This window comes from Xiphophorus couchianus, chromosome 6 (assembly GCF_001444195.1).
Source record: "Xiphophorus couchianus chromosome 6, X_couchianus-1.0, whole genome shotgun sequence".
Classification (NCBI taxonomy): Eukaryota; Metazoa; Chordata; class Actinopteri; order Cyprinodontiformes; family Poeciliidae; genus Xiphophorus; species Xiphophorus couchianus.
In genome coordinates this window covers 487043-512468 of record NC_040233.1, presented here as the reverse complement: position 1 = coordinate 512468, position 25426 = coordinate 487043, and the positions used below count along the sequence as shown (strand labels likewise).

Genomic DNA, 25426 nt, shown 5'->3' with positions numbered 1-25426 from the left:
TTAGGCATTCAAATCTCTGAAATCAAAGAAAAGCTGTGAAATAAAAATGTTTACAAGTTTGAAGTTTGGCATTTTATCATTATATATTATTCTTCCATGATGACCGCACGTCACAGTTTTTTAACTAGAGTAGATTAAAGATGCTGAATGTAGTGAAAAATTTGTTGGAATCACCCTTTAGGCATTTCCTGAATCGGAAGCTTCAAACAGAAACCGACTACAGGACATAAAAATGAGAAATGAACATCATAAAAACGAGAGTGGTATGGCTGTATGTCTGTATAGGTCTAAAACTTACAAGTAATTATGTTTTGTCTTTAATTTATACATCAGTAACTTATAATTTTGTATGTCTGAATGGTAAGAAAATGTGTTTGTATACATTTAAAATAACACGTCAGTTTTAAATAATTCCTTCTGTGTATGTAACTGCCACATTGGTATGCCTGTGTCATTTATCTACATTCATGTGCTATAAGCTATAACATCTGATTATTTTTCCCAGGGAACAGAAGAAGGGGAACATGACTGAAATGATGACGGGAACCGTCAGCAACATGAACAGCAACAACTCCTGGATGAATCTCCTTCAGGAGGAAGCAGCTACCAGCACTGAGATGCCAGAGCTCAATGGGGAAGAGTTGAGGGAAACAGAAGAAAAATAAACACTGTTGTGCTCTCAACCAAGTCTCTTTTTTATATACCCACTCCACACATTATTGTTCATACTGTAGGTAATACAGTCCTAATACAATCCTCCCAAAAATGTGGAGAGCTTTAGATTCAGTGAATAACATTTTACATATTATATATGCATTTCATTGACACTTGCCTTCATTGGGAATTTATAAAGCTTTCCAAAAGTAAACACATACATTATTCAGCAAATCAAACATTTTGACATTACTGTTAGGGTTGCTATTAACAAGAACACAAAATACAAGGCATGCTTGTTAATTTCTACTTTGTACAATGTAATTCTATCCACTAACTGTTTAGCTATCTTCTTGGCAAATGTTCAATGTAAGAAAGTGAGGAAAATGTGTCTAAAACCTGTAACCATTACTGGATTCTGTTTTGTTGTTGTTCTTTGAAGATTATAAGTTTAAACTTTTAAGCTCCCAAGCGATTCTTAGTGACCAACATGTGAAAACATGGAAGGTTTGATCAAAACCAAAACGAGTCAGATCAGTATCATTATCAGTATCATTTTCAGTATAAATTGAACATCATATGAATCATAATTAAACATATCGACTAGTTAAAAACAACAGATTGTTAATGCACTTCAACTCTGTTAGAATATCAGGCTCAGCCACATTTTTTAAAAATTAGCAAATTTCTATCATTGAGCTCATGTGATCCCTGCTCCTGAGAGGTGAAGGTCTCCAGACATCCTGAAGGTAAACACTGATTGGCAGTCAGGAAGATGGACACTGATTAGACATCCTACAACTCAGAGGACTGCAGGAATAACCACACCGATGGTCTGCGACCGTAATTTACCAACATCTAAAACATACTGGAATATATTATGAATGTGCGGCGCCAACATAGAACAATTCACAAATCACAAACAGGGCATAAAAATAAATCAGCTCTCTCTTCTTCTTTTGTCTCGGAAAAATAACTCACGTACAGCCACGCAGTAATGAAACAGAGCACAGGTGCCTGGAGGTAGAGCACCAAAGAACTCAGATGAACTCAAGCCTATGATAAACTGGAAGATGATGATCCACTGTGAAGCAGGTTGTATATTACCCTGACTCAGAGCCTGATACCTAGGCAGGAAGCTTCAGCTTCAGAATTGATATCTTTCTGAGATTAGCATTTGCTAATGTAGACCAGCCTTTTCATTATGCTTCATGAGTAAAGTTTTAGAGGAGACAAAAAATGACATTATTTTGAGGAGCTTAGCCCTAAATGGAATGACCCACTGTCAGGCATATTGGTAGTAACATCATTCTGACACTCTGTTTGGTCATACTGATGTGTTGCTGACAGAGGATGGAGAATAGAGAACCTTTAAATTATCAATCTATGCCTTAAATAATCAATAATCTACTAAATAATAAAAAACTAGACAACTGGGTGTTCTCACAGGACAGTGATTCCAACTGCTCATTGAAACTGGTTTCTGACATGAGCCAGATGTGTAAACTAACCTCGATCCAACCTAATCCCTTCGTCATACCGGGAAAACAGGCGGTAGCGTTGAGCCCAGTATTTGACAAGCTCGGGGTCTGCTGCCATCTCTGCTGGAACCTTCGGCTTCTTTCTTCTTTTACGGTTTTTATTTGGCTTCTTCACATGCTTTACCATGTGTCCTATGTAGACATACACAAGATTAATTATTACACTGAATCAGCATTTGTTCAACTAATCTGCATGAACAATTAGAAAATGTATAGTATTTGAAGATTAATTTTACTGCTGATCAACGACAGGGCTTTCAGTAAATCCAAGATGTTTTTAAACTTTAAAACTATTTAAGAAAGCAAAAGTGAGATCTAGGTATTCTGAGGAAAATATTAATGTGATGAAATTTATGAAATTTAATAAAAAAAATGATCTCGTTTCCAAGTAACTTGTTAACTCAAATTTTTCAAATAAATAGTTCAGATACTAAAAAAAATAAAAATAAACTAAGGAACAAAAAAAGCACAGTTTTTTCAGGGTCTTGTTTTGAGTGTTGGTTTCGGGTTTTGAGTCGATAGTCTTCTATACATAGCCTCATGTAAAGTCACAGTTTCATGAACTTTATAACTAAGCCATCTTGACAGGCAGTTTCTATGGAGTTTTTTTTTAATTATTTGTTGTTTTTAAGGCTCCATAGCTGTTAAGTTTTGCTGGGTTGCAGACGTCAAACACAGATGATGCGTGAAATTCAGATGGGGATCATAAAGAGGATTTTTCTCTTGCTCTCAGTGAAGGCAGACGCTTTTTTCCTCTGCTCCCTCCCTTCCCATGCCTGCCCTGCTTGCTCCGTTTCTGTCCTGTCTTTTTCTATATTTTTGGAGGCTTTCTTTGCACATCCTCCAAATCTACAAATTATGGATCATGTTGCTAATTGCTGCTTCTTTTGATACATACCCCTGTAAACTTGGCGGTCCCGGCCTTCGACCCCTCGCCAACATGCTTGTCACAGGTGGTGTGTATCAGCGTCTGTTAGCAGAGTTCCCATGTTTAACGGTTCCCACATTTTCTGCTACCGTGGCAAAGCATGGAGTGGAACATTGTATACCTACGGTCGGTCCACCGGTTTTTGCGCGAGCGGCGCCGCCTAGACATAGCTAACTTAGTGATTGCGAAAGAGGAGTTTGCAAACATGGAGCGTCTTGGCATTGTACGGCGCTCCAAAAGTCCATGGGCATCTCTGTTGCACATGGTTCCCATAGCAGATGGGGTCTGGCGACCCTGTGGGGATTTTCAGCGCCTTAACAATGCAACTAGTACTGACAGGTACCCAATTCCTAACATCCAGGACTTATCTGCCCACCTGGCTGGAGCAACCGTTTTCTCTTAGGTGGACTTGGTGCAAGGTTACCATCAGGTTCCAGTGCATCCCTTGGATGTACCCAAGGGATGCACTGCAGTAACCGCAGTTATCACGCCTTTTGGTCTTTGAGTTTTTACAGATGCCCTTCTGTCTTAAAAGCGCACCGCAGACTTTCCAGCGGCTTATGGGTTTGGTCCTGCAGGGTGTGCCGTTTTTATTCATCTATTTGGACGACATATTGGTGGCTAGTCCCTCTGCAAAAGAACACATGGTGCACCTTCGTCAGCTGTTTGTTAGGCTCAGTGAACATGGCCTGATGGTGAACCCAGCTAAATGCCAGTTTGGACTGCCTGCTGTTGTGTTCCTGGGACACTAAGTGTCTTCTCAAGGGGCGGTTCCCCTACCTGCAAAGTTGAAGCAGTTTCCGCTTTTCCCCGCCCTCCCTCAGTGAAGCCCCTGCAGGAGTTTTTGGGCATGGTAAACTTTTATAACCGTTTCATCCCATGGGCAGTTCACCTCATGCACCCCTTGTATGAAGCACTTAGAGGCAAAAAGGGGACCAGGAGATAGAGTGGACCCCCAAGAGGGTGCAGGCATTCGATGAAGACAAAAAGGCCTTGGCTAATGCTGCGCTTTTGGTCCATCCATCTCCAGTGACTCCTGTGGCTCCAACAACTGATGCCTCTGATTATGCAGTTGGGGCATTTGGTGGAATTGGGGGGTAATCAGGAGAGTATTTCGATGGACCATTTGAAGCCAGCTCATGTGTTACCAGGGGACCCAGTTGAGTTGGCTCAGCCACCTCGCCATGGTTGTCCCCCAGTTTCTTTACCCACTCTTCCGGGTCCTCCCCTTACAGCTGGTTTGTCCCCTCAGGTGGACAGTTTGGTAGCAGTCGATCTGGAGAGTCTATTTCAATTTCAACCCCTGTTACTGTGAAAAGAAGCCGTGGTGGCCGACTTACTAAACTCCCTAGTCCAGGGGTGGGCAATCCTTGTCCTCGAGGGCCGGTGTCCTGCAAGTCTTAGATGTCTCCCTCGTCCAACACCAGGACCAAAAGCTGAGTCACCTCCTAAGTGAGGTCAAGTTCTCCAGAGTCCTGCTAATGACCTCATTATTTTGACTCAGGTATGTTGAAGTAGAGGTACATCTAAAAGTTGCAGGAGACCAGCCCTCAAGGCCTGGAGTTGCCCACCCCTGCCCTAGTCGTTACCGTTAGGTATTTCAATTGTTTTGTTTGTTGCTGCTGTTTAGTTTTTCCTTTGTGTGTGTTTTCTTTTATGTACTTGTGATTTTGTTTCACATGTTGTGTTTTTGTGTTTGTGACGTTGTATGTGTTCCGGGGGGGCCTGTGTGGCATATACAATGTATATATTTAACCCCCGACTGTATACTATTAATGTGAAGGGGGGAAGGTGAGATGAGAAGACACGAATGGTTGTACTTAATTCTATTTTTGGTTTCGATTGGAAGACATTGAGAATAAAACAAGACTCAAATTATATGTCCGTTTTTTTCTGCCGACTTCCACAAGATAAAGGTTTGTTTTAATGTCTTTGTAATGTTTATAAAAAGATTTGTGAAGTTGCTAATAGAAAATTAGCTTTATAGCGACCTTGAATGATTCAGTTCAAGAGCCAAACATTTATGCTAGTGTCTTTGTGTGAAGCTGAGTTTTATGAGTATGCCAAATGAGTAGATTCTCATGGTTGGCTCTGTATATTTCTGAGGTTTTTTGGCTTCAAAACAGCGTATTTGACAATGTTTGATAACATTTGATAACAATAATTAAAACTTGTCAATGTTTTAACAAGAAATGTTTTAATGTTTGTTGTTTTAACAAAATGAAAACATTTTGCTATTGTCTAGCAAAATGTTTTCCATCAGGCTACATGGCTTTGGGTCATGTCAAAAAGAACGAGATCACGGATACAAGCGGCTGAAATTGGTTTTCCCCATAGGGTGTCTGGGCTCTCCCTTAGAGATAGGGTGAGAAGCTCTGTCATCCGGGAGGGACTCAGAGTAGAGCCACTGCTCCTTCATGTCGAGAGGATACAATTGAGGTGGCCCAGGCATCTGGTTAGGATGCCTCCTGGACACCTCCCTGATGAGGTGTTCCGGGCACGTCCCACCCGGAGGAGGCCCAGGGGTAGATCCAGGACATACCCAGTAATATTTTTACATTTTCTGTCTACTTAACATCTTGTAATACAAAACACGGTGGACCGCTGGTGGAACACCTCGGCACCCCGACCACTGGGCTTAGCAAGTTTTCTGGGGGAAACTCTGCAAAGGTGTTGCATCCCGGAGTTTACAGCTAAAAGAAGCGAGGGCTTACGAGGTCCTAACCTAACGGATAACTCTGATTATGCTGCTGAGTGTGTGGACAATGGTCCACACACTCAGCAGCATAATCAGAGTTATCCGTTGTCAGAGCCACAGGAGCCGCTGGACATGGATGGACTAAAAGCGAAGGCCTTTTAGGCATCATCACCCTCTTGGGGGTTCACTCTATCTCTAGGTCCCCATTTTTGCTTCTACAGTCCTGCTTACGATTATTGGCACCAATAAAGTTTAAGAACATCTAATGGAATATTTACTGAAGGAATTTCATCAAGTTAAGCAACATTTTACTGCAGACAGCTTTTGTTTGATACAAAACAGCAAATGATAAAGAACATTTAAAAAGATAAACATTATGAGGAAAACATAGAAAAATGTAATGTTTCCCATGTCAATGGTATTGGCACCCTTTGCGCTGCAAATCGGCATGGAAACCCAATTCGGCTCACCTACTGCAAATCACAAATAAGAATTTGCAACAGGATCACCTGTGATAAACTGCCTCCACCCATGTGACATGAATTATCCAAGGAATTATCATGTTGGTGTTTTAAAAAGTCACCTGTTATTCCTTCTTCATGTGCGACAATAGTAAAGAGAAAGGAGCTGCCTGAGAACACCAGAAATGCTATTATTTGCCAGCACAAGACTTCCAATGGTATAAGGCCATCTCTAGAGACCTTGGTATCCCTGTCTCTGTCAACACCTTCGGCCTTGGGAAACATGTGCAAAGATGTCCAAGGACTTTTGGAACATCGTAGAATGCCAAGATGCTCCATGTTTACCAACTAGTGATGCAATGCTCCACCCCATGCTTTGCTACGGTGGGAACCATTAAAGAAGGAAACTCTGCTAACAATCGCTGATATTCATTAGCAAGCATGTTGGCAAGAGGTCGATGTTTATAGGGGCAGGTATCAAAAGATACAGTGTCTATTAAGCAGCTAATAGCAACATGCACTAATAATCTGAAAGGACACAAAAAATCTGGACCCAAAATAGATAAAGACAGAGTAGTTATCACAATGTCCCACTGAAAGTGATGTCTGTTGAAACTCAAAGTCAGCAACCTTGATCCAAAACTGCAAATGGGGATGCCATTAGCTGCATCCAGTGGGGGTTTGTTACTTTCACACAAGATATCCGCTGCCAAAAAGTGGCATCTTTTTGGCATATTTGCTGACAGTGTTTCCTGGATTCACCAGGAAACACTGTCCAGAAACCTGATCCATGATGAAAAGCAGCTTATCTGAGCTGCTAGCATACTAACTGCCAGCAAGCAAGCTTTTTTGGTCTCTCACCCTCAGCTTTTATGAAACATAAGATTTAGACTGGGTTCCAGTTTGTTTGAAACAGCCATGTATTGCGAGAGCTTAAGCCAGAACCTCCTTCCATCAGTGAGAGCAATGAAGATGGATTGTGGCTGCGTTTTCCGGCATAACAATGATCCCAAACACACCACTCAGGCAACAAAGAAGTGGTGCCATAAAAAGCATTTCAAGGTCCTGGATTGGCCTAGTAGTCAGTCTCAAGAGCTCAACCCCACAGAAAATTTGTGTAGGAGGTTAAAAGTCTGTGTTATCTAGCAACAGCCCCAAAACATCACTATTCTAGAGGAGATCTACATGGAGGAATGGGCCAAAATACCAGCTACAGTGTGTGTAAACCTGGCAAAGACTCCATCATTGTTTGCAATGACAAAGGTTATGTCATTACCTCAATGACATGAGGTAACAAAAATTATGTTAAAAAGTATTGAGCTGACCTTTTGTTATTGACCAGACACTTACCATAATTTACAAATAAATTCTTTAAAACAATTCTACAATGTGATTTCCTGGATTTTTTTTTTTTTCTAAATTTGCTGTCATAGCGTAAGTGCACCTATGATGAAAATTACTGACCTCTTTTATCTTGCACAATCAGTGGCTGACTACTTTTTTGCCCACTGTATATTATAGTCACAGATTTCCCAGTGCAGTGTGACAGAAGCAAGGTTGTCATATTTTATTAACTGAATTTGATAATGAAAATCAAACCAAAAAACAAAACAAAAAATCTGTCTACAGATACTGATTGCCCGAGTCTTGATGTTTCAATTATTTCTTATTCACAGTTGGGCATGTTTCGGGCTTGCTTACCTTGACCTTAACTTTCTCCAGATAGGCTCCAGTTTTGAATTGCAACAGCACTGGGACAGAACAGGTTTCTGGCAGTTATCAGATTGGTTCTTTTAAAATCTTTGGCAGTTCATTAGTGTTTTTTTTCTTAAAACCTAGTAATAATGTACACTCTGATCTAATTAAGTCACACCTTCACTCACTATTCACACATACCCAAATGCTTACTTGTCTAGTAATTGTGAACAGTGTGTTACAGTACTTTGAGAATAGAAACCCAAACATATTCAATTAATGAAAGAAAATTGATACCTTCAAGTGTGTGTGATGGAACAAGGTCCAGCTTCTCTTGAAATGTTAGTGATCTTCCAGGATTCTCCACATCACTTGGCTCTTCCACAGATCTTTCAATGAAGTTGGAGGAAGAGGAACATTCATTGTCCTCCATCATTTTTGTTTCTGAAGTGGATTCATAAATGCATCTTTCTTCTTCTACAGGCTTTTCCTCTTTTACATCCGTCATCTCAGCTTCCCTTGGCAAGTTTTGAAGAAAATTTTGAACCTACAAAACAGTATCCATGTATTTAGAGTTCCGTGTAACAAGACTACAAATAACTGCTCATTTTTATTTTCTAGGACTTATGGTATGCTAGAATTTCCTCCCAAATTATGCCTCCCTCATATCTTTCCATAAACCTTCTGAAGAAAGTCATCTGAATATCAGAAGGACGAGAACATACTAACAGTGTATCCAACGTGCTAACTGCAGTATCACCTGCTGCCACTATTAGCACTGTGCTTGTACAATCTCAACTTAATTAAAAAAAAAAAAAAAAACATCAAAGGTGGAAAATATTAAGTTAACGCCACCCTCGCCTGGCGTCAACCTCAATTTCATTACCTTGGAGATATTTCAATTTAAGCAAACAGCATTCTCTGTGTGCTTCGCTACACTTTCAAGAGGGGACAAAACCTGACATTAATTAAATTTTTACTGCTTTCGTTTATAGACTACCATTGGACTAACCACTGTGACTTCTCCAGTTTTTAGCTTTTGTCACCAGGAATGATTGATTGGAGAGCAGTAGGGTGGAGCAGTGTGTGCATTGTGCCTACACCAACATCAAAGAAGCATTCAGAGCAGCCCCCCGCCCCCACCTTGGCTCTTCAGACCACCTATCTGTTATGTTAATTCCTGCATACAAGCCCCTGCTGATCAGAACAAAACCTACAGTGAAGCAGGTGAGAATGTGGACTGAGGGGGCCATGGAGGCACTTCAGGACTGTTTTGAGTGCTCCGACTGGGAGATGTTCAAGGCAGCAGCCACTTACAACGACCAGATCAACATCGATGAGTACGCCATGACTGTGTCAGCCTACATCAACAAGTGCACAGAGGACGTCAGCATCACTAAGAACATTATCACCCGGGCCAACCAAAAACCATGGATGACTAAGGAGGTACGGGAAATGCTAAAAGCACGGAACTCAGCCTTCAAGTCTGGCGACAAGGAGGCACTGAGGACAGCAAGAGCTAACTTGAACCGTGCTATCAGGTTAGCAAAGCGAACCCACAGTCGAAAAATACAGGAGTTCTTCCACGACACCAGCAACACCAGAAGTATGTGGCAAGGCATAAAGGCGATCACAGATTACAATCCATCCTCCCCCCCAGTGGGTGAAATTGATGCTGACCTTCTAAATGGACTCAATAACGTCTTTGGGAGGTTCGAGGCACTGAACAGTACTCCGGCAAAGAAAACTGTTCCCCACCAGGAAGAGGAGGCACTCTACCTGGACACAGCCGATGTGTTGAAGACTCTGAAAAGAGTCAACCCACGGAAGGCCCCAGGCCCCGACAACATACCTGGGCGGGTGTTCAGGGAATGCGCAGGTCAGCTGGCTGGTGTCCTAACAGACATTTTTAACACCTCACTGGACCAAGCCACAGTGCCAGCCTGTCTCAAAACTGCCTCCACCATTCCGGTGCCAAAGAAACCTCAAGTCACCTCTTTCAACAATTACCGGCCTGTGGCACTGACTCCCATCATGATGAAGTGCTTTGAAAGGCTGGTAAAAGAACACATCGTCTCCAGACTCCCCTCCACATTCGACCCGTTCCAGTTTGCCTACCGCCGAAACCGCTCCACTGAGGACACTATCTCCTCCACCCTACACCTGAGCCTGGCTCACCTGGAGGAGAAGAACACTCATGTGCGGATGTTGTTCCTGGACTTCAGCTCAGCGTTCAACACAATCATCCCACAGCATCTGGCAGGAAAACTGGGACACCTGGGCTTCAGCACCCCCCTGCGCAACTGGCTGCTAGACTTCCTCACCGACAGACCTCAGTCAGTCCAGATCGGACAACACACCTCCGATGTCATCACCCTCAGCACAGGCTCCCCTCAGGGCTGCGTCCTGAGCCCTCTGCTGTTCACTCTGATGACACACGACTGCGTCCCCAGGTTCGCCACCAACCACATCGTGAAGTTCGCGGACGACACAACGGTGGTGGGCCTCATCAGGGACGACAACGACCTGGACTACAGAGAGGAGGTGGAGCAGCTGGTGGACTGGTGCAGAGACAACAGCCTGATCCTGAACGTTGACAAGACGAAGGAGATGATCGTTGACTTCAGGAAGAACCAGCCCAGCCACGCTCCACTGCTCATCAACAGCTCGGCTGTGGAGGTGGTTAGCAGCACCAAATTCCTGGGGGTGCACATCACTAATGACCCCACCTGGACTGTGAACACCACGTCTCTGGTCAAGAGGGCACAGAAACGTTTGTATTTCCTGCGGAGGATGAGAAGAGCACACCTGCCCCCGCCCATCCTCAAGACGTTCTACAGAAGCACCATAGAGAGCATTCTGACCAGCTGCCTCTCTGTGTGGTGTGGAGGCTGCAGCGCCTCCGACTGGAAGAACGTGAGGAGAGTGGTGTGGACAGCAGAGAGGATCATCGGGGCCCCCCTTCCCTCCATTCAGGACATTTCATCCCAGCGCTGCGTGTCCCGAGGCCGAAACATCGTCAGTGACCCCTCACACCCCCACCATGGACTGTTCTCCCTGCTGCCCTCTGGAAAGAGGTTCCGCAGCATCCGGTGCAGGTCCACCAGGTTCCGAAACAGCTTTTTCCCACTTGCCATCAGACTGCTGAACTCTTAACTGGACTGCACTTAAAATCTGGTCTCCACTTTATACCTTGCACATGTACAGAGCTAAGTAACTTCCATTTTACTGTCAGTCCTGCACTTTATATTTTATATTTATATTTATATTCATATTTTATACTGTATTTTATTTTATTCTGGAGTAACCTCACAACATTGGAAGCTCAAAACATTGTCCTGAACCGTATGCAACGAAATTTCGTTCTGTATACACCCTGTGCGTGCAAAATGATAATAAAGTCAGTCTAAGTCTAAGTCTAAGTCTAAGTCTAATTGTGCAGTGCTGGTCACAGTCTAATGAACATTTACACTTTATTTCATTTCCTTCCTTAACGAGACACATACTTCTCTATATAGACTATAATATGTAGATTAACACAACTTGAATCCAAAGAAAATGCTCAATCTGTATATACATAGACACGCATATACATATTCCTACACTGCTAAAAAAATTATAAAAGGAACACCTAAATAAAACAATGCAACTCCCAATTGGTTACACCTTTGTGGAGTCAATGTCGTCAGTTGGGTAGTAACATTTATTATGAATCGATTTCATCTGATGCTGTACAAATGGAACATACAATAAGTGGAAAAGATAGGCAGTTAGCAAGACAACCACTATAAAAGAATGCTTCTGCAGGTGGTGACCACAGAATCCTCTGTTCTCCTACTTTCTGGTTGAACTTTCAGTCACTTTTTCATTTTGTCAGTGCTCTCAGCTCACTGAAGTTGCTCAAGTAGTGCAGCCAATCCATCAAAGGAGATCCAGAGTATGGATTAGGTGCCAGGAGACAGGCCAATACACCAAGAGACACAGAAGGGGACGTAGAAGGGCTGCTACCCAGCAGCAGGACCACTACCTTGTCCTTATTGCAAGGAGGAACAGGAGGTCCACTTCCAGGGTCCTACAAAATGACTGCTAGCAGGCCACTAATATGCATGAGTCTACTCAGACTGTCAGAAACAGACTCTATGAGAGCCTTATGGGGGCCTGGCATCCATATATACAGTAGGTCCTGTGCTTACAGCCCATCACCGTGCAGGATAATTGCTGTTTGCTAGGGAACACCAAAATTGGGAGATTCATCAATAGAACCCTCTGCTCTTCACAGATGAAAGCAGATTCACACTGCCACACAGTCCTCCATGTGCTAGCCACAGGCACCATAACTATCATAAAGTAGTGGGATGAGGTCCTCAGACCCATTGAAGACCTTCTGCAGTTGGCCCTGGATTCCTTCTTACATAATTTGGGCTTCCAGCTCATGAAACCCACAAAAACAAGAATATAAAAAATAAGAATACTGTGAAGAAATCAGTCCAAACCTTTTGCAGAAAAAAAAGAAATTAAAATCAAAATATGGTACTTTAAAAATGATATGTCAATCTTCAATATTTTGCCTTAATCACTGCCTTGATGCAATGTGGCATTGCCTGGGAGTTACAGAAGCCCAGATTTCCTTGATGCTTGCTGTCAGTTCTTCTTTGTTGTTGGGTGGTTTAAGTCCTGCGAGCTGGCTGGCCAATCAAGCCCTGTGATGGTGCGGGCATCAAACCAGGCTATGGTGCTTCTGGTGGCATGGGCAGGGACCAGGTCCTGCTGGAAGATAAAATCTGCATCTCCACACAGATCCTCAGCAGATGGAATCAAAGTCCTCTAAAACATTCTGGTAGACTGTTGACCTTGGATTTAAGTCAGCAAAGTTTACCAACACCTAGAGCAGAAATTTCACCCCAAATCATGACTGTGATTTCACACTGGACCTCAAGCAGTTTGGGTTCTGTTCCTCACTTGTCCGCCTCCAAAACCTTGGACCTTGATTACCAAATTGGAAAAGAGTACCTTGGACCACTGGCCAATGGTCAAGCCTTCCTTCTGCTTGGCCCAGCTGTGACTCTTCCTACGTTGGCTCAGGTTCAGAAGTGGGTGGACCTGAGGAACCTGTCAGTTGTGGTGTTTTTTCAAGCTGTGACTTCCTCCTCATTCCACTCTTTCTGCCAGATTCTTAAATCTTCTGTTTGATAATCCGTTGAAGCGCACAGTCACTTCGTTTGCTGGTGCATCTTCTCCTGTCACATTTTGCCCTTCCTCTTACTTTGACTTGATAATGAAAGTCTTGGCCCTGTCTCGGTCTCAATACACTCTGGTCTTGACTTGGTCTCGGGTTAGGTGGTCTTGACTACAATAAACATGCAGGCTCACACAAACGCATGCACCCACCTACACACATACACACACATATACATACATACCCCAAATTATGTAAAACTAAGTCAGAGTGTGAGGAGTTCAAAGAAGTTTGGAAGTCTATCTCTATCAATCTGATTGCTGCATGACTTCACAAAGCAAGCCACACTACGTATAGTCCTGGTTAAGCTTTCCCACTGTCAACTAAGACCTACCCTGACTAATAATACACAGACAAGCTGAATAAAAAATGTCAAAACAGTTTAAACAGATTACCTTGTAGAGGGCAGGGCTAATTTGATTTGATTTAATTTCATCTTCATCCATCTCAGAGAATCTGGTGTGTTTGTTGATGCTTCTGACTACCTTGTTGGTCTTTTTAGGCCTTGGACCATTGAAATGTTTATAGTTTATGACAATTCCCGACCTGAGAAAATAATAAGCAAAAAACATGGTTACTTTTACACTTTCAAAAAAGACAACAGACCATTTTCCCATATACTGAAATTTGAAAGAAATATCTTGAAAGACATTTTTTTCATATAAAAACATTTTGTGTTTTTTACCCCTTAAGGTAAGTAATATCACACATATTGACAGCGTATTTTTATTGCTAAATCCTGAAGATTAATTTTCAGTGCGAAGTTAATCTGCACTGAAGATTAACTTAAGTACATGGCAGGCAGTTATTGTTCTACACCCAATAAGGTGTCTCTCTATTTATTTATTTATGCTTGTTCCCACACTTTGAGAACCACTGAGTTAGTCTAATAGTTGAATCTTCACTTTCCACAGCCATTTATAGATTTTGTGTCCATGTGAGTGATGAAATCTTTGGCACCCATGTCACACATGAACACATCTACCAGCAATACCAGAACGGTGCACTCCGCCACCCATTTGTTAAAACTGGATTGGTGGGGTCACATGATGCAAATGGCGGAGTAGCAGCTCGTTGCCAGAGCTCCCGCAGCTGAGTATGTTTAAGCCTCCTTTTGGTCTGAAGAAGTGTGATTATTGTGAGCCGAAGTTTTAGTTTACATCTAGCAGTACCCAGAAGAAACTCAAACTCATGTCAAAATCCACTAAATTAGGAGGGGACCAGCTCTCAAAGTGCAGCCAGGCGAACATGGTGGACTCACGGCCATTGCTGGGCCACGTGGATGCGGTCAGCTTGTGGGAAATAATAACTGTTTAGTGCTTAAAGGGGTGGAGGACTCATTTGACTGCAGATAGACCCAGTGCTAAAAAAAAAAAAAAGCTTGAAGCATGCGCATCTAGAATCACTACCCTGGATAAACTAGTCTCTAAAGCAGAGGGCCTCCTTCACAGGAGGATCTGAAAAGCTGGACCGCCGTCACCACGGTCATCTGGGTCCTGACCAGCGATCCTGGGCAGTCATGTTGAAGTTGTGTTGTCCCTCATACTTTTCCCCATACCATAGGGGAAAAGTATGACACTTTTCCCCTATACAATCTGCTGACTTCATCTCTCAGGTTTTCACCTTATTCACAGATTGGATTGGTGATAAAACAGTCATGGCTGGTGATTTCTATTGCTACTTTTCTCCTGTGTTGGTTGGTTTAGTCGCCCCCGGTACGTAACCCAATGTCCAGAAGAGCTAAAGCTATACTTGACACCTGTAGGAAATTTGATCTGATGGACACTAAGTGTGGGCTACATCCCAATGATAAAACATTTACATTTTATTCCAGTATACAAAAAACTTGCAATGGAATTGACTTTTTTTTCCCACCCCTACAACTTCAGTAATTTTAAGACTTGTAGTACTGGTGACATTATAAAATCATTCACCTACTTATACTTCTCTAATTATAGTAACCCCTGGATGTCCAATTCAACCGTGGAGATAAGGTGTATTTTTTAACCAAGACACAAAATTTGAAAAATGTATTAAAAGGCATTTAGATTATTTTTTAAGGAGAATAAGATTCGTGAAGTATCTCCTGAGTCATTGTGAGATACCAGGAAAGCATACACTCGAGGACTGAAAATAAATTCACTGAAGATGAAAGCATAAACTAAAAGCTGGAGTATAGACATTTTTTGTAAGCATATTTGTGAGCCTACCTCTTCATTATTAAGTTGAATATAATTTCTGATTTTTGTATAACTTTTCTTCAGGTTAACTTAGAAAGGAAGCTATTATTGTTACAACTTCATTTTCTAAACTACAGAAAAGTAATTGTTAGGGATGCTCAAATATGAAAAATTGGAGTGATGTTGATATCCGATAGTAACACTGTTGATTTACTAATGTTTTATTTTATCAAATTTTTTTTATCCGATTACACGGTTAATCATAAGAATAATCGATAGAATACTCAATTACTAAAATACTCGTTTACAACAGCCCTACTTTCCACACTCTTGTTAAGGGGTGAAGCATAGGTGTTGTTGAGAACCGGTTGATGGTTCTTCCTTTGTGTAGCTGAGTTGGGTCTTGCATTTGAAGATGGGAGGTAATGGTAATTAAATAAACCATTAATTATACACTCCTGTTTCTTGTCTCTTAATCCCTTAGACATTTATTGTTACACCCCCACCCATGCAACAATAAAATGTATATTTCTTTTATATTTCAGATACCCAAGAACATGCATTTGACAAAAGAGCAAAGAATTGAAAATATACCGATGGCTGGATCGGGTGGCAGTCGCATGGCTGCACGAAACTTTAACAGAAAATATGGAATGAGCATCACACATGCAAAACTTATTTGCAAGTTTCAGAAAACTGGAAATGTTGCAGATCAACCACAAAGTGGTCGAAGATGTGCAGCGATTACACAGAGTCCCACAAAAATAATAATACGTGGTTGTCAGATGGTCACTTGTTTCAGTTTTTAGACCCATATTTACCCAGGTATCTCCTGGCTCTCTAGCATGAACAGCAGACATAATCCATATCGGCTTATTGCAAATCCATTTCATCATGCAAATCTGTCCATCATAAGTGGCTAAATTGTGCTGAGATACCTCTTTCAACCATTTTCACTGTTTTGTCAGTTGGTAGCTTCACAACTTCAGTGGCCTGATTCATATTGTACCAGAAACATACATCTACTTTGTCATAAAGCATTCCACACTTTGAACAGATGTGAAGATCCAATCACAGTAAACCTTGGCGCAGAGTCTGAGACAGATGATCTATCATCAAGCCCCTCAAGTCCAGATTCCAAATCTTCAATCTTTGAGATGTCGCCACTACTTAACCCCAGTAATGTCATTACTTTTGACACAGACTAACAATCTGAAAAAAAACACCCTTGAAAAATCTAGTAAAAATCTCTGTAGATTTATTTGTACAACATGCAATATCTGCTTGTTCTAGTGTAAACTTCTAAAACCCAAAATATAATTTTATTCACACATTTTGTGACACCAGGCCCCATGCAGAGAAAAATTTAGTACTGTGGACTGGACAAGCCAAATTGTGATGCCGATATATACCAGGTCCTTGGACCACTGCTGGATTTTTTATACACTGCTGGACAAAAAATCCAGCAGTGTATAATTAACCTCCTGCGAAAGTAGGAGGTTAATTACTCCTACTTTACTCCTACCTTACTTTCGCAAGGCATACAGTTCAACCTTTGGATTTGAAAAGTTCAATAATATTGCATGCGCCTCTTTGCAGGTTTTTATTTGTTAAAAACCATCTTGGCAATAGATTATTTATTAGTGGATAATACTCAGCCTAAATCTTTTACTTAGAAAGTGTATAAAGGCCCTCAACAACCTCAATGTAGATAATTCCTGTAAGATAAAAGGCAAATGGGAAACTCATGTGAATAACTCCTTTTGGGAAAGATAAGTTAAAATCTTGCATAGATTATATATAATTCCTGAGGCCAGACACAGGATGAATCCAGCACTGTCAGAACTTTGTATTAAATGTCCATCTGCTGTTGGATTCACTCCTTGTAGAATTGCCCCTACATTCAACAGTTGTAATAGCTCAACAGTTTGATATAATTTTTAAGCGCAATTTGCTTCTGAGTGTAAGGACATGTTTGTTGGGACTAACTGAGGATCTTTCTGCTGACATCCGCAACAACAGCCCCTTACACATTCTACTTCATTGTGCTCAGAAATGCATCCTGGCCATATGGCTCAACGATAAAGTCCTGATCCTCAAACAGTAGAAGCAGACTGTGGCTGGCATCATCACGTATGAAGTGTTCTTTACAGCATTGAAGGATAAGCCCTTTTTATCCGTCAAACTTGGGATTCATTCTTTTCCTACCTAGGTGCCACAGCATCACGCAGGATGATATCAGAACTTATAGACCTGGCCTGGTATAAACATGCTGAGTGAGAGTTTGATATTGTAATGATCTCAAACTTTAATATGTTTGATATCGCTGTAAAAACTTTATTACAGCCTGGACTAGTATTTTTTTTTGTTTTTGTCTGTTTAGATTACTGTCAGATTATTCATTTATTATATATAAATATAATTGATCACTGTCTGTTTATCTTGTATTGCTGATACAGTGATACAAAAGGGTTCAATAAATATATGTGTGGAAGAAAAAAATGGGATAGTATGGAATTTATTTTCCAGTTCATACATAAAGCTATACTACAGCCCTGGAGCGCCAACTGTCTATTGGGTCGAGAACCGACCCAAAGTCGGTCCTCGAGGGCCGGCATCCTGCATGTTTTAGTTCTCTCCCTGGTCTAACGCACCTGGATCCAATGATGGCTCGATAGAAGGCCTAAGAAGAACATTGACCTGCTGAGACCAGTACAGTGCCTACTTTGCTGCACACATTGCATTTATTTGTAATTTTAACAATAATAATACTTGAGTGTAATACCAATATGTACAAAGACTCGTCGGAATCAAGTTTTTGGATTGTTTAGCAAACATTGTCATGGTTAGATGACAATGTTTGCCATTGTTAAGGATGTAGCTGAAGGTTAATATTCAAAGACATTTTATATGAATTGATTAAACTTAAAATGTCTCCAGACCACCTTACAACCAAACTAAACTGGATTGACAAAGAATGTCTTTTTCACAACTCTAAATAGAACTATCATACTCACTAACCTTTGATCAATATACTGTGAATATCATCACTTTTGGTTCATACCACAAATGTTTCTTTTGATATCATGTTTTATGATCTTCTCATGGAGGTGTAATTTGCAAATTTTAATTCAGAACAATAGAAAACGCATTGTTGAATTATCATAAGAATCATAAGATAAACCAACTTATGGTTGGTTAATATTTTGACTAGTGACACATTTTATATTGGATCATATAGCTAACTTTCTGGTAGTTGTTTAAACAAAAGCAAGCCAAATTAGAATAGAAAAATACTCGAATAGAAGGAAAAAGACTTACTGGGGTTGCTTGTGCTTGAGTCCTAGTTTGGACCAAACCTCCTTCAGTGTAAGCTGTGGACACTCCTCCACATCCAGCTCATGACTACAGACAAACAAAAAAGACAGCTTTAAGAAGAGACAATTGGTTTACAGCCAATGCCTCGCTGACTTTACAAGCCTTTATCTAGAGCAGTGTTTTACAGCCCTGGTATGCGACGCACACTGCCCTGCATGTTTTTGGCATTTCCCTGCTTCAGCACACATGATTTCAATTGATGGTTGAATAAAAAAAATTGTCACGTTTATTTGTATGGCACATTTCAGCAACAGGGCAGTTCAAAGTGCTTTGCATCATAACAACACAAAAATACAGTCAAAGAAGACAGTCAATAATTGAAACATAACATTTCGTCTGGTGGCATTATACGTACATCAGAATGTTTAACAATGTTTCATTATAATGTTTCAAAAGCAACTCTAAACAGGTATGTTATAAGTCTGGATTTAATGGAACTCAGTGTTTCAACTGTTTTGCAGTTTTCAGGAAGTTTGTTCCAGATTTGTGCTGCAGATAAGCTGAACGCTGCTTCTCCATGTTTGGTTCTGGTCTGCTCTGCATCCTCAGAACCAGAAGACCTGAGAGGTCTGGAAGGTTGATACAACAGCAGATCTTTAATGTATTGTGGCGCTAAACTGTTCAGTGATTTATAAACTAACAGTATTTTAAAGTCTATTCTCTGAGGTACAGGGAGCCAGTAGAAGGACTTTAGAACTGGGGTGACATACTCTGTCTTCCTGGTTTTAGTGAGAACTCCAGTAGCAGTGTTCTGGATCAGCTGCAGCTGGAGGATTGATTTGTAGGACAGACCTGTGAAGACACTGTTGCAGTAATCAATGTGTCTAAAGATAAATGCATGAATGAGTTTCTCTAGAGCTTGCTTCGACATTAGTCCTCTAATCCTCGATATATTCTTCGGGTGATAGAAGGTCGATTTTGTAACTGTCTTTATGTGGCTCTGGAAGTTCAAGTCAGAGTCCATCACTGCACCCAGATTTCAGACCTGATCTCTAGTTTTTAGTTGTAATAACTGAAGCTGTGAATTGACTCTGGATTGTTCCTCTTAGGTGCAAAGACAATAACTTCAGTTTTGTTTCTGTTCAGCTGGAGAAAGTTGTGGCACATTCCAATATTTATCTGTTCTAAGCATTTATTCAGTGATTGAATAGGTTTGAGTCTCCTGGTGACATCGTAATGTAGAGCTGTGTATCATCTCCATAGATATCCTAACTAATATTATTTTCTGTTATAACCTGTGCCAGTGGAAACCTATGGATATTGAATATGAGTGGTTGTAGGATTGTGCCTTGGGGTACACAACATGTGACTTCTGTCTGATTTGATGAGAAGTTACCTATTGAAACAAAGAAATTCCTGTTTTTTATGTAATATTCAACCAGTTGAGTACTAGACCGGAAAGTCCGACCCAACTCTCCAGTGGTTTCAATAATATGTCATGGTCAACAGTATCAAAAGCTGCACTGAGGTCCAACAGAACCAGCACTGTGGCTCTTCCACAATCTGTGTTTACATGGATGTCATTGAACACTTTGACTAGGGCAGTCTCAGCACTGTGGTAACCATGGAAACCTGACTGAAAGACATCAAAGCGGTTTGTTATCAATAGGAAACTATTCAACTGTTGAAACAGCTTTTTCAATAATTTTGCTGATCACACACAATGACAGGAACGACTTTCTTAAGGAAAGTTGTGGTGGTGATATTTAGTCAGCAGGAGGAAGGGCTTCATTTTATATATGATGTATTCTAAGCTTTCATGGATAAATAGTTGAAATTGAGTAATTTTTTTTCTGTATTTGTAATGTGTGGGCATGTCATTGATACTGAGTGTAATGTGGATATGCAGATTAATCCTCTAATCATTTCAATTTTCTCTGCAAAGAATTTGGCAAATTTGTTGCAGGCTGTTCGATTGGAGTTCAGATGGTTCAGTCACAGATGGGTTTGTGAGCCTGTCAACTGTGGCAAATAAAGTGCGAGTATTGTTAAGGTTTTTGTTTATGATTTCAGCAAAGAATGTTTCCCTTCCATGTTCCAAAGACTGGCTTTTTCTGAATTGCAATCATCTGAATGGGTGTGTTGAAGCAGGGGAACATCTAAAACAAGTAGATTTGTGTGCCTTGAGGACCAGGAATGGGAAACACTGGTCTAGAGTACGGCTCATACTATAGTCATTCTTATCAGTAGGCCTGTCATGATAAACAATCAATAATCGCATGATAAATTAAAATAAGCTAAATAATTTCCATTTGCATGATTTATCATTTTTCTCTTTTTTCTCTCTCTTTCCACCACTCTGTTGCTTTGGTCTCACATTTCTACTCTCCTATGAGAATATAACAAACAAGTTGGGCTTTCTTGTCTGGTCTTGGGACATCAGAGGCCTTTTTGCACAGCAGGGCCAATCCTGGCCCGGCCCAGGCCACTTTGGCCCAGCCATATTGTACTCCGGTGTTATGCTGAGAACGCATACCTGCCGAGAATTACGTGCCCTGTCGCAGGAATGCACATCCCTCTAAACTCTTGCGTATTGATGAGAAAACGGACTGAAATATGACCGAAGAGTAAAAGATATTTGTAACATTATCATGTTTCTTAACCATGTAAGTCCTAAAACAATGGGTTTTATTTTACAGATGAATTGAAATAAATCCGGTTTTGACACCTTTATTGAGACATATGAGTCGAACGTTTTACAGTCAGTGTATGATGAATATGTACTCCGCTAATGGTTTGCAATTCCATACTTTTTCTTTTAAACACCATAACAGCTTAAGTCTATTAATACAAGAGGGGATGCATTTTAATTTCTGAGCTTGTCAATATCTGCATTCACTGTCTATTGTCCTATTGATATGAAACTCATACCAGTGTCTCATAGAAGTGTGATTATGTAGAAAAGGTGAAATCCCTCTTTATTTCTCCACGTTAGCAAGGGGATGCATTTTTGGCAAAGCAAATTATTACCCTGCCAATATTTGCATGCCCTATGTATTTTCCCCAAATATTATTCTATTGATGTGAAACTTATACCAACATGCAGTGGATTTAACTCATTATCCAGAGCTGTTTTAGGCTTTGAGCATAATTTGACCTCTGTTCAGGTTGTTGAATATTTTAACTGAAAAAACATCAGCATCTCTAACAGCTTCTGTGTTAGATTTAGTGAAATCTGGGAGAGGGGGAGTAGTTTAATTTAAAACGCAATCAGTGGTAATTGCAGTTTAATAATTTGTATTTGTAAGCTCAAATTCAAAGATTAAACTCACAGCATCAGATTGTAGCTGCACAAAACAATCTTACTGTGAATATTGTTCTTTGAACTTTTACAAAGTAAACTTCCCAGCTCCATAAAATCTTACATTTAAATGTAAAACAATTTAAAATCTTTTAATTTATCTATGCTGAAAAGATTAAACCATATTTAGCAGCATTAATATTCTCAATAAACAAATGTTACGTTTATGTATCTGTGATCTGTGTTAATCTATTAGCTGCTGAGTTAATTTGGATTAAACAGAAGTGGAAATAATTGATATTCATTTTTATTGTATTTTTTTATTTGTTATTTTTAAGACTAGTTGTGGGTTTAAATAGCGTTTGACTGGAAATGTTTTCCTGTAACATTGGGAAAATATATTACATTTCCTGTAATATGTAAAATTATTACAGGAAATTTTATATTTTTACATTTCCTGTCTACTTAACATCTTTTAATACCAAAACACGGTGGGCCGCTGCTGCGCCCCGACCACCAGGCTTAGCAGGTTTTCTGGGGGAAACCCTCCTTTAACTGAAAAAAAAAAATCTCCTCTGAGTGTTGTCTCTGAGCTGGACTACCGTCCAGCTGAACTGCCTGTGGCTTGTGGGATTTCTCCTAAGCCAGATGCGGAAATCTCCTACTTCACAGTCTTGCTGACTTCTGATGCTTCAATTAGAGAACTCTTATTTACATTTTCATTAAAGTCTTTGGCTGAAGTGGAACTTGTAATCTCAGTGTAGCACAGAGAGCAGATTCATCCTCCAGATCAACTTCAAAACCCTGAGATATTTGATTATGCACAACCGATGCAGACCAGGAAGTTATGAGATTATATACATTCAGGCTTCCGCAGATGAATAGCTCATAATTTAGGTGAAAACATTAAATTTTATTATTTATATGCAGCTGGGCGGAACAAAGCCAGTGTATGATTTTTCTTTCCACTGCGGGAAAAAGTTACCGTACATATATTTATCTGCTTAATCTGGTGGCACAATATGGATCCTCTGTTCAGTTTGTTGAATATTTTAACTGAAAGATAATAACATGCCATTAAATATGCCATTATTATCATTTAAAAACTCACGGGTAAGAATAGATTATGATGGGAATTTTTGACGACGCATGTTAAAATGCAAAATAAATGCTCCTACTGACCCAGAGATCTGAAAGAAGACTGGTCTCTGTTCCACCTGCAGCCAATGAACCAATCAACAGCTGACTCCAAACCAGCCCTGTCTGGCCAGCGTGGTTGGAACAACAGCTCACAGGGCTGGAAGTACTAATGCAAAAACACTCTCCCTGGTGTTCTGTCAGACCAGCATACGCTTACAGATCGTCATACGCATATCTGTCAGACAAGTATACGCTGTCATTACCATATGCTTTTATTTAATCAGCAACATGACACCATGATGTAGAAGTTAAATCGTCATACACTTTATTAACAGCTGCATGACAGCCTGGCTTAGCAGTTAACCAGTCAGACCATCATCAAGGTGCAGCTAAATCCTGATACACTTCAAAACCACAAAACCATGTATATCTATCTAATTATTAAAAACAATTTATTGAGTTGTCTTTGTCGTAACTTGTTGCGTATGATGCACTGATAGCTCCTCTAAATGTCGCAGACTCTTAATGCACATGCATGTATACTCACTGCATTTATGCTATTCTGACAGCGTATGAAAGGGGCTGCACAGCCGGGAACACATGGACCTGGATTGAAGCCCAGTTTGTCCAGTTATAAAACAGGAAGTTAAAGAAAATGTCAATCATAAAACCCTTTGTATTCCAGTGCCCACTATATTTTTAAGTTAAAGCTTGCAGACTGAAACTGGAACCAATTCCTCTGTCCTACACAAGAGGGCTAACACAATTCAAATTCCAACTATTATTATTCATAATTCCAAGTCTTTTCACTGACCCAGAATCAGATCAGTGCCAAGACAAAACCTTTTTATTCTGCTAAGTCCACGCTTTCAGCAGCAGACACAGTAAAAGCGATCATCACAGAACTGACCTGCATTTGGTTTTCATAAATCTTCTTGGGTGCTTGTCGTCATCATCATCCTCATCATCACCTGTTCTCTCTGAAGTTTTACTGTTTGAGTCACAGACTCTCTGAGGTAGGACAGCGACTTGCTTTGAATCTGGGTGGAAAGAAATAAATGCACGTTATAAAATTCTCCAGCAGCTCTCTAACCTCAGTTTGACCAACGAAAAGATTCCAGAGCTTTGACAAACGCGCGGTGCTGTTAAAATATCTATGAAGACACTTTTACTAGTCCTCAAAGACAGCACACCTGTTGCCTTGGAATATTACATTCCAATAGCCCTGTAGAGACTCCTATTAGAATACAAGAGTTTTAAAATTAACTGAAGATTTGGCTGAGTGGACTTACTGAACTGCAGCTGAATAACAGCCTTACGTGAATTCTCTTACCCTCCCTCAACCAATTCATCTTCATCCTCATCTCTGACCTCTTCCTCACAGAATGTTTTCCCTGAATTTGTCAGTGCTTCTGTAATAAAAAATTATTTTATCGTAAGGCTTTGTAGACATCTTCTCCAGAATTGCCAGTATCAGGACTTTATTATATTCATTATACTTCTTTATAGTAAAGTATACCTCTTATGACTAAGAGCAATTCAAAGTAACTAGTTTTTTTTAAAGCCGTGTTTTTGAACTTTGAGAAGAAGTCAGGGATAAATGGTAGACCATGCACAAAAACCCCAGGCCAGAATTCAAACCCAAAACCTTCTTGCTGGAAGAGAATACCGTTTGTTAGGTGCAGATTTATTAATCAGAGCAACAACAAGGAAAGCATAAAAACATTCTGGATGGTGATTATTGAACAATAAAGGTTTGATAAGGCTCAGTTTTTATTAGGGCTGTCGATGTTAATACTTTAATGCATGTAATTAATCAGAAAATTTTAACCTGTAAATATTACATAATGCAGATTAATCGAACTACCTAGTTGGACCTAGTCTGGTAAAAACCGTCCCCTTGTGCTACACTTTGTTTCATAAGGAGGATCTGGGTTCTCGGCTATTAAGAAATACCGTATTTTCCGCACTATAAGGCGCACCACATTATAAGGCGCATCTTCAATGAATGGCCTATTTTAAAACTTTTTTCATATATAAGGCGCACCGCATTATAAGGCGCATAGAATAGACGCTACAGTAGAGGCTGGGGTTATGTCATGCATCCATTAGATGGAACTGTGCTAAAGGGAATGTCAACAAAATAGTCAGATAGGTCAGTCAAACTTTATTAATAGATTACAAACCAGCGTTCTGAAAACTCTGTTCATTCCCAAAATGAATAAACAGCTGTTTTATTATTTTCCCCGAGGTAAAGTAAGTGGCGTAGTATTT

At 40.4% G+C, this 25426-nt stretch overlaps 1 protein-coding gene across 4 annotated transcripts in view; it reads right to left on the bottom strand.

The window, feature by feature from the left end:
- Positions 1-25426, bottom strand: part of tgs1 (trimethylguanosine synthase 1) — a 54931-nt gene that overhangs the window by 6418 nt on the left and 23087 nt on the right. For all 4 annotated transcript variants that reach the window (XM_028020898.1, XM_028020897.1, XM_028020899.1 and 1 more), the window contains 5 exons: positions 24063-24192; positions 18715-18798; positions 13609-13759; positions 8275-8524; positions 2166-2327 (listed from right to left, as the gene is read on the bottom strand). In XM_028020898.1, the coding sequence (XP_027876699.1) occupies positions 2166-2327; positions 8275-8524; positions 13609-13759; positions 18715-18798; positions 24063-24192 (777 nt within the window). The remainder of the gene's footprint in view (positions 1-2165; positions 2328-8274; positions 8525-13608; positions 13760-18714; positions 18799-24062; positions 24193-25426) is intronic.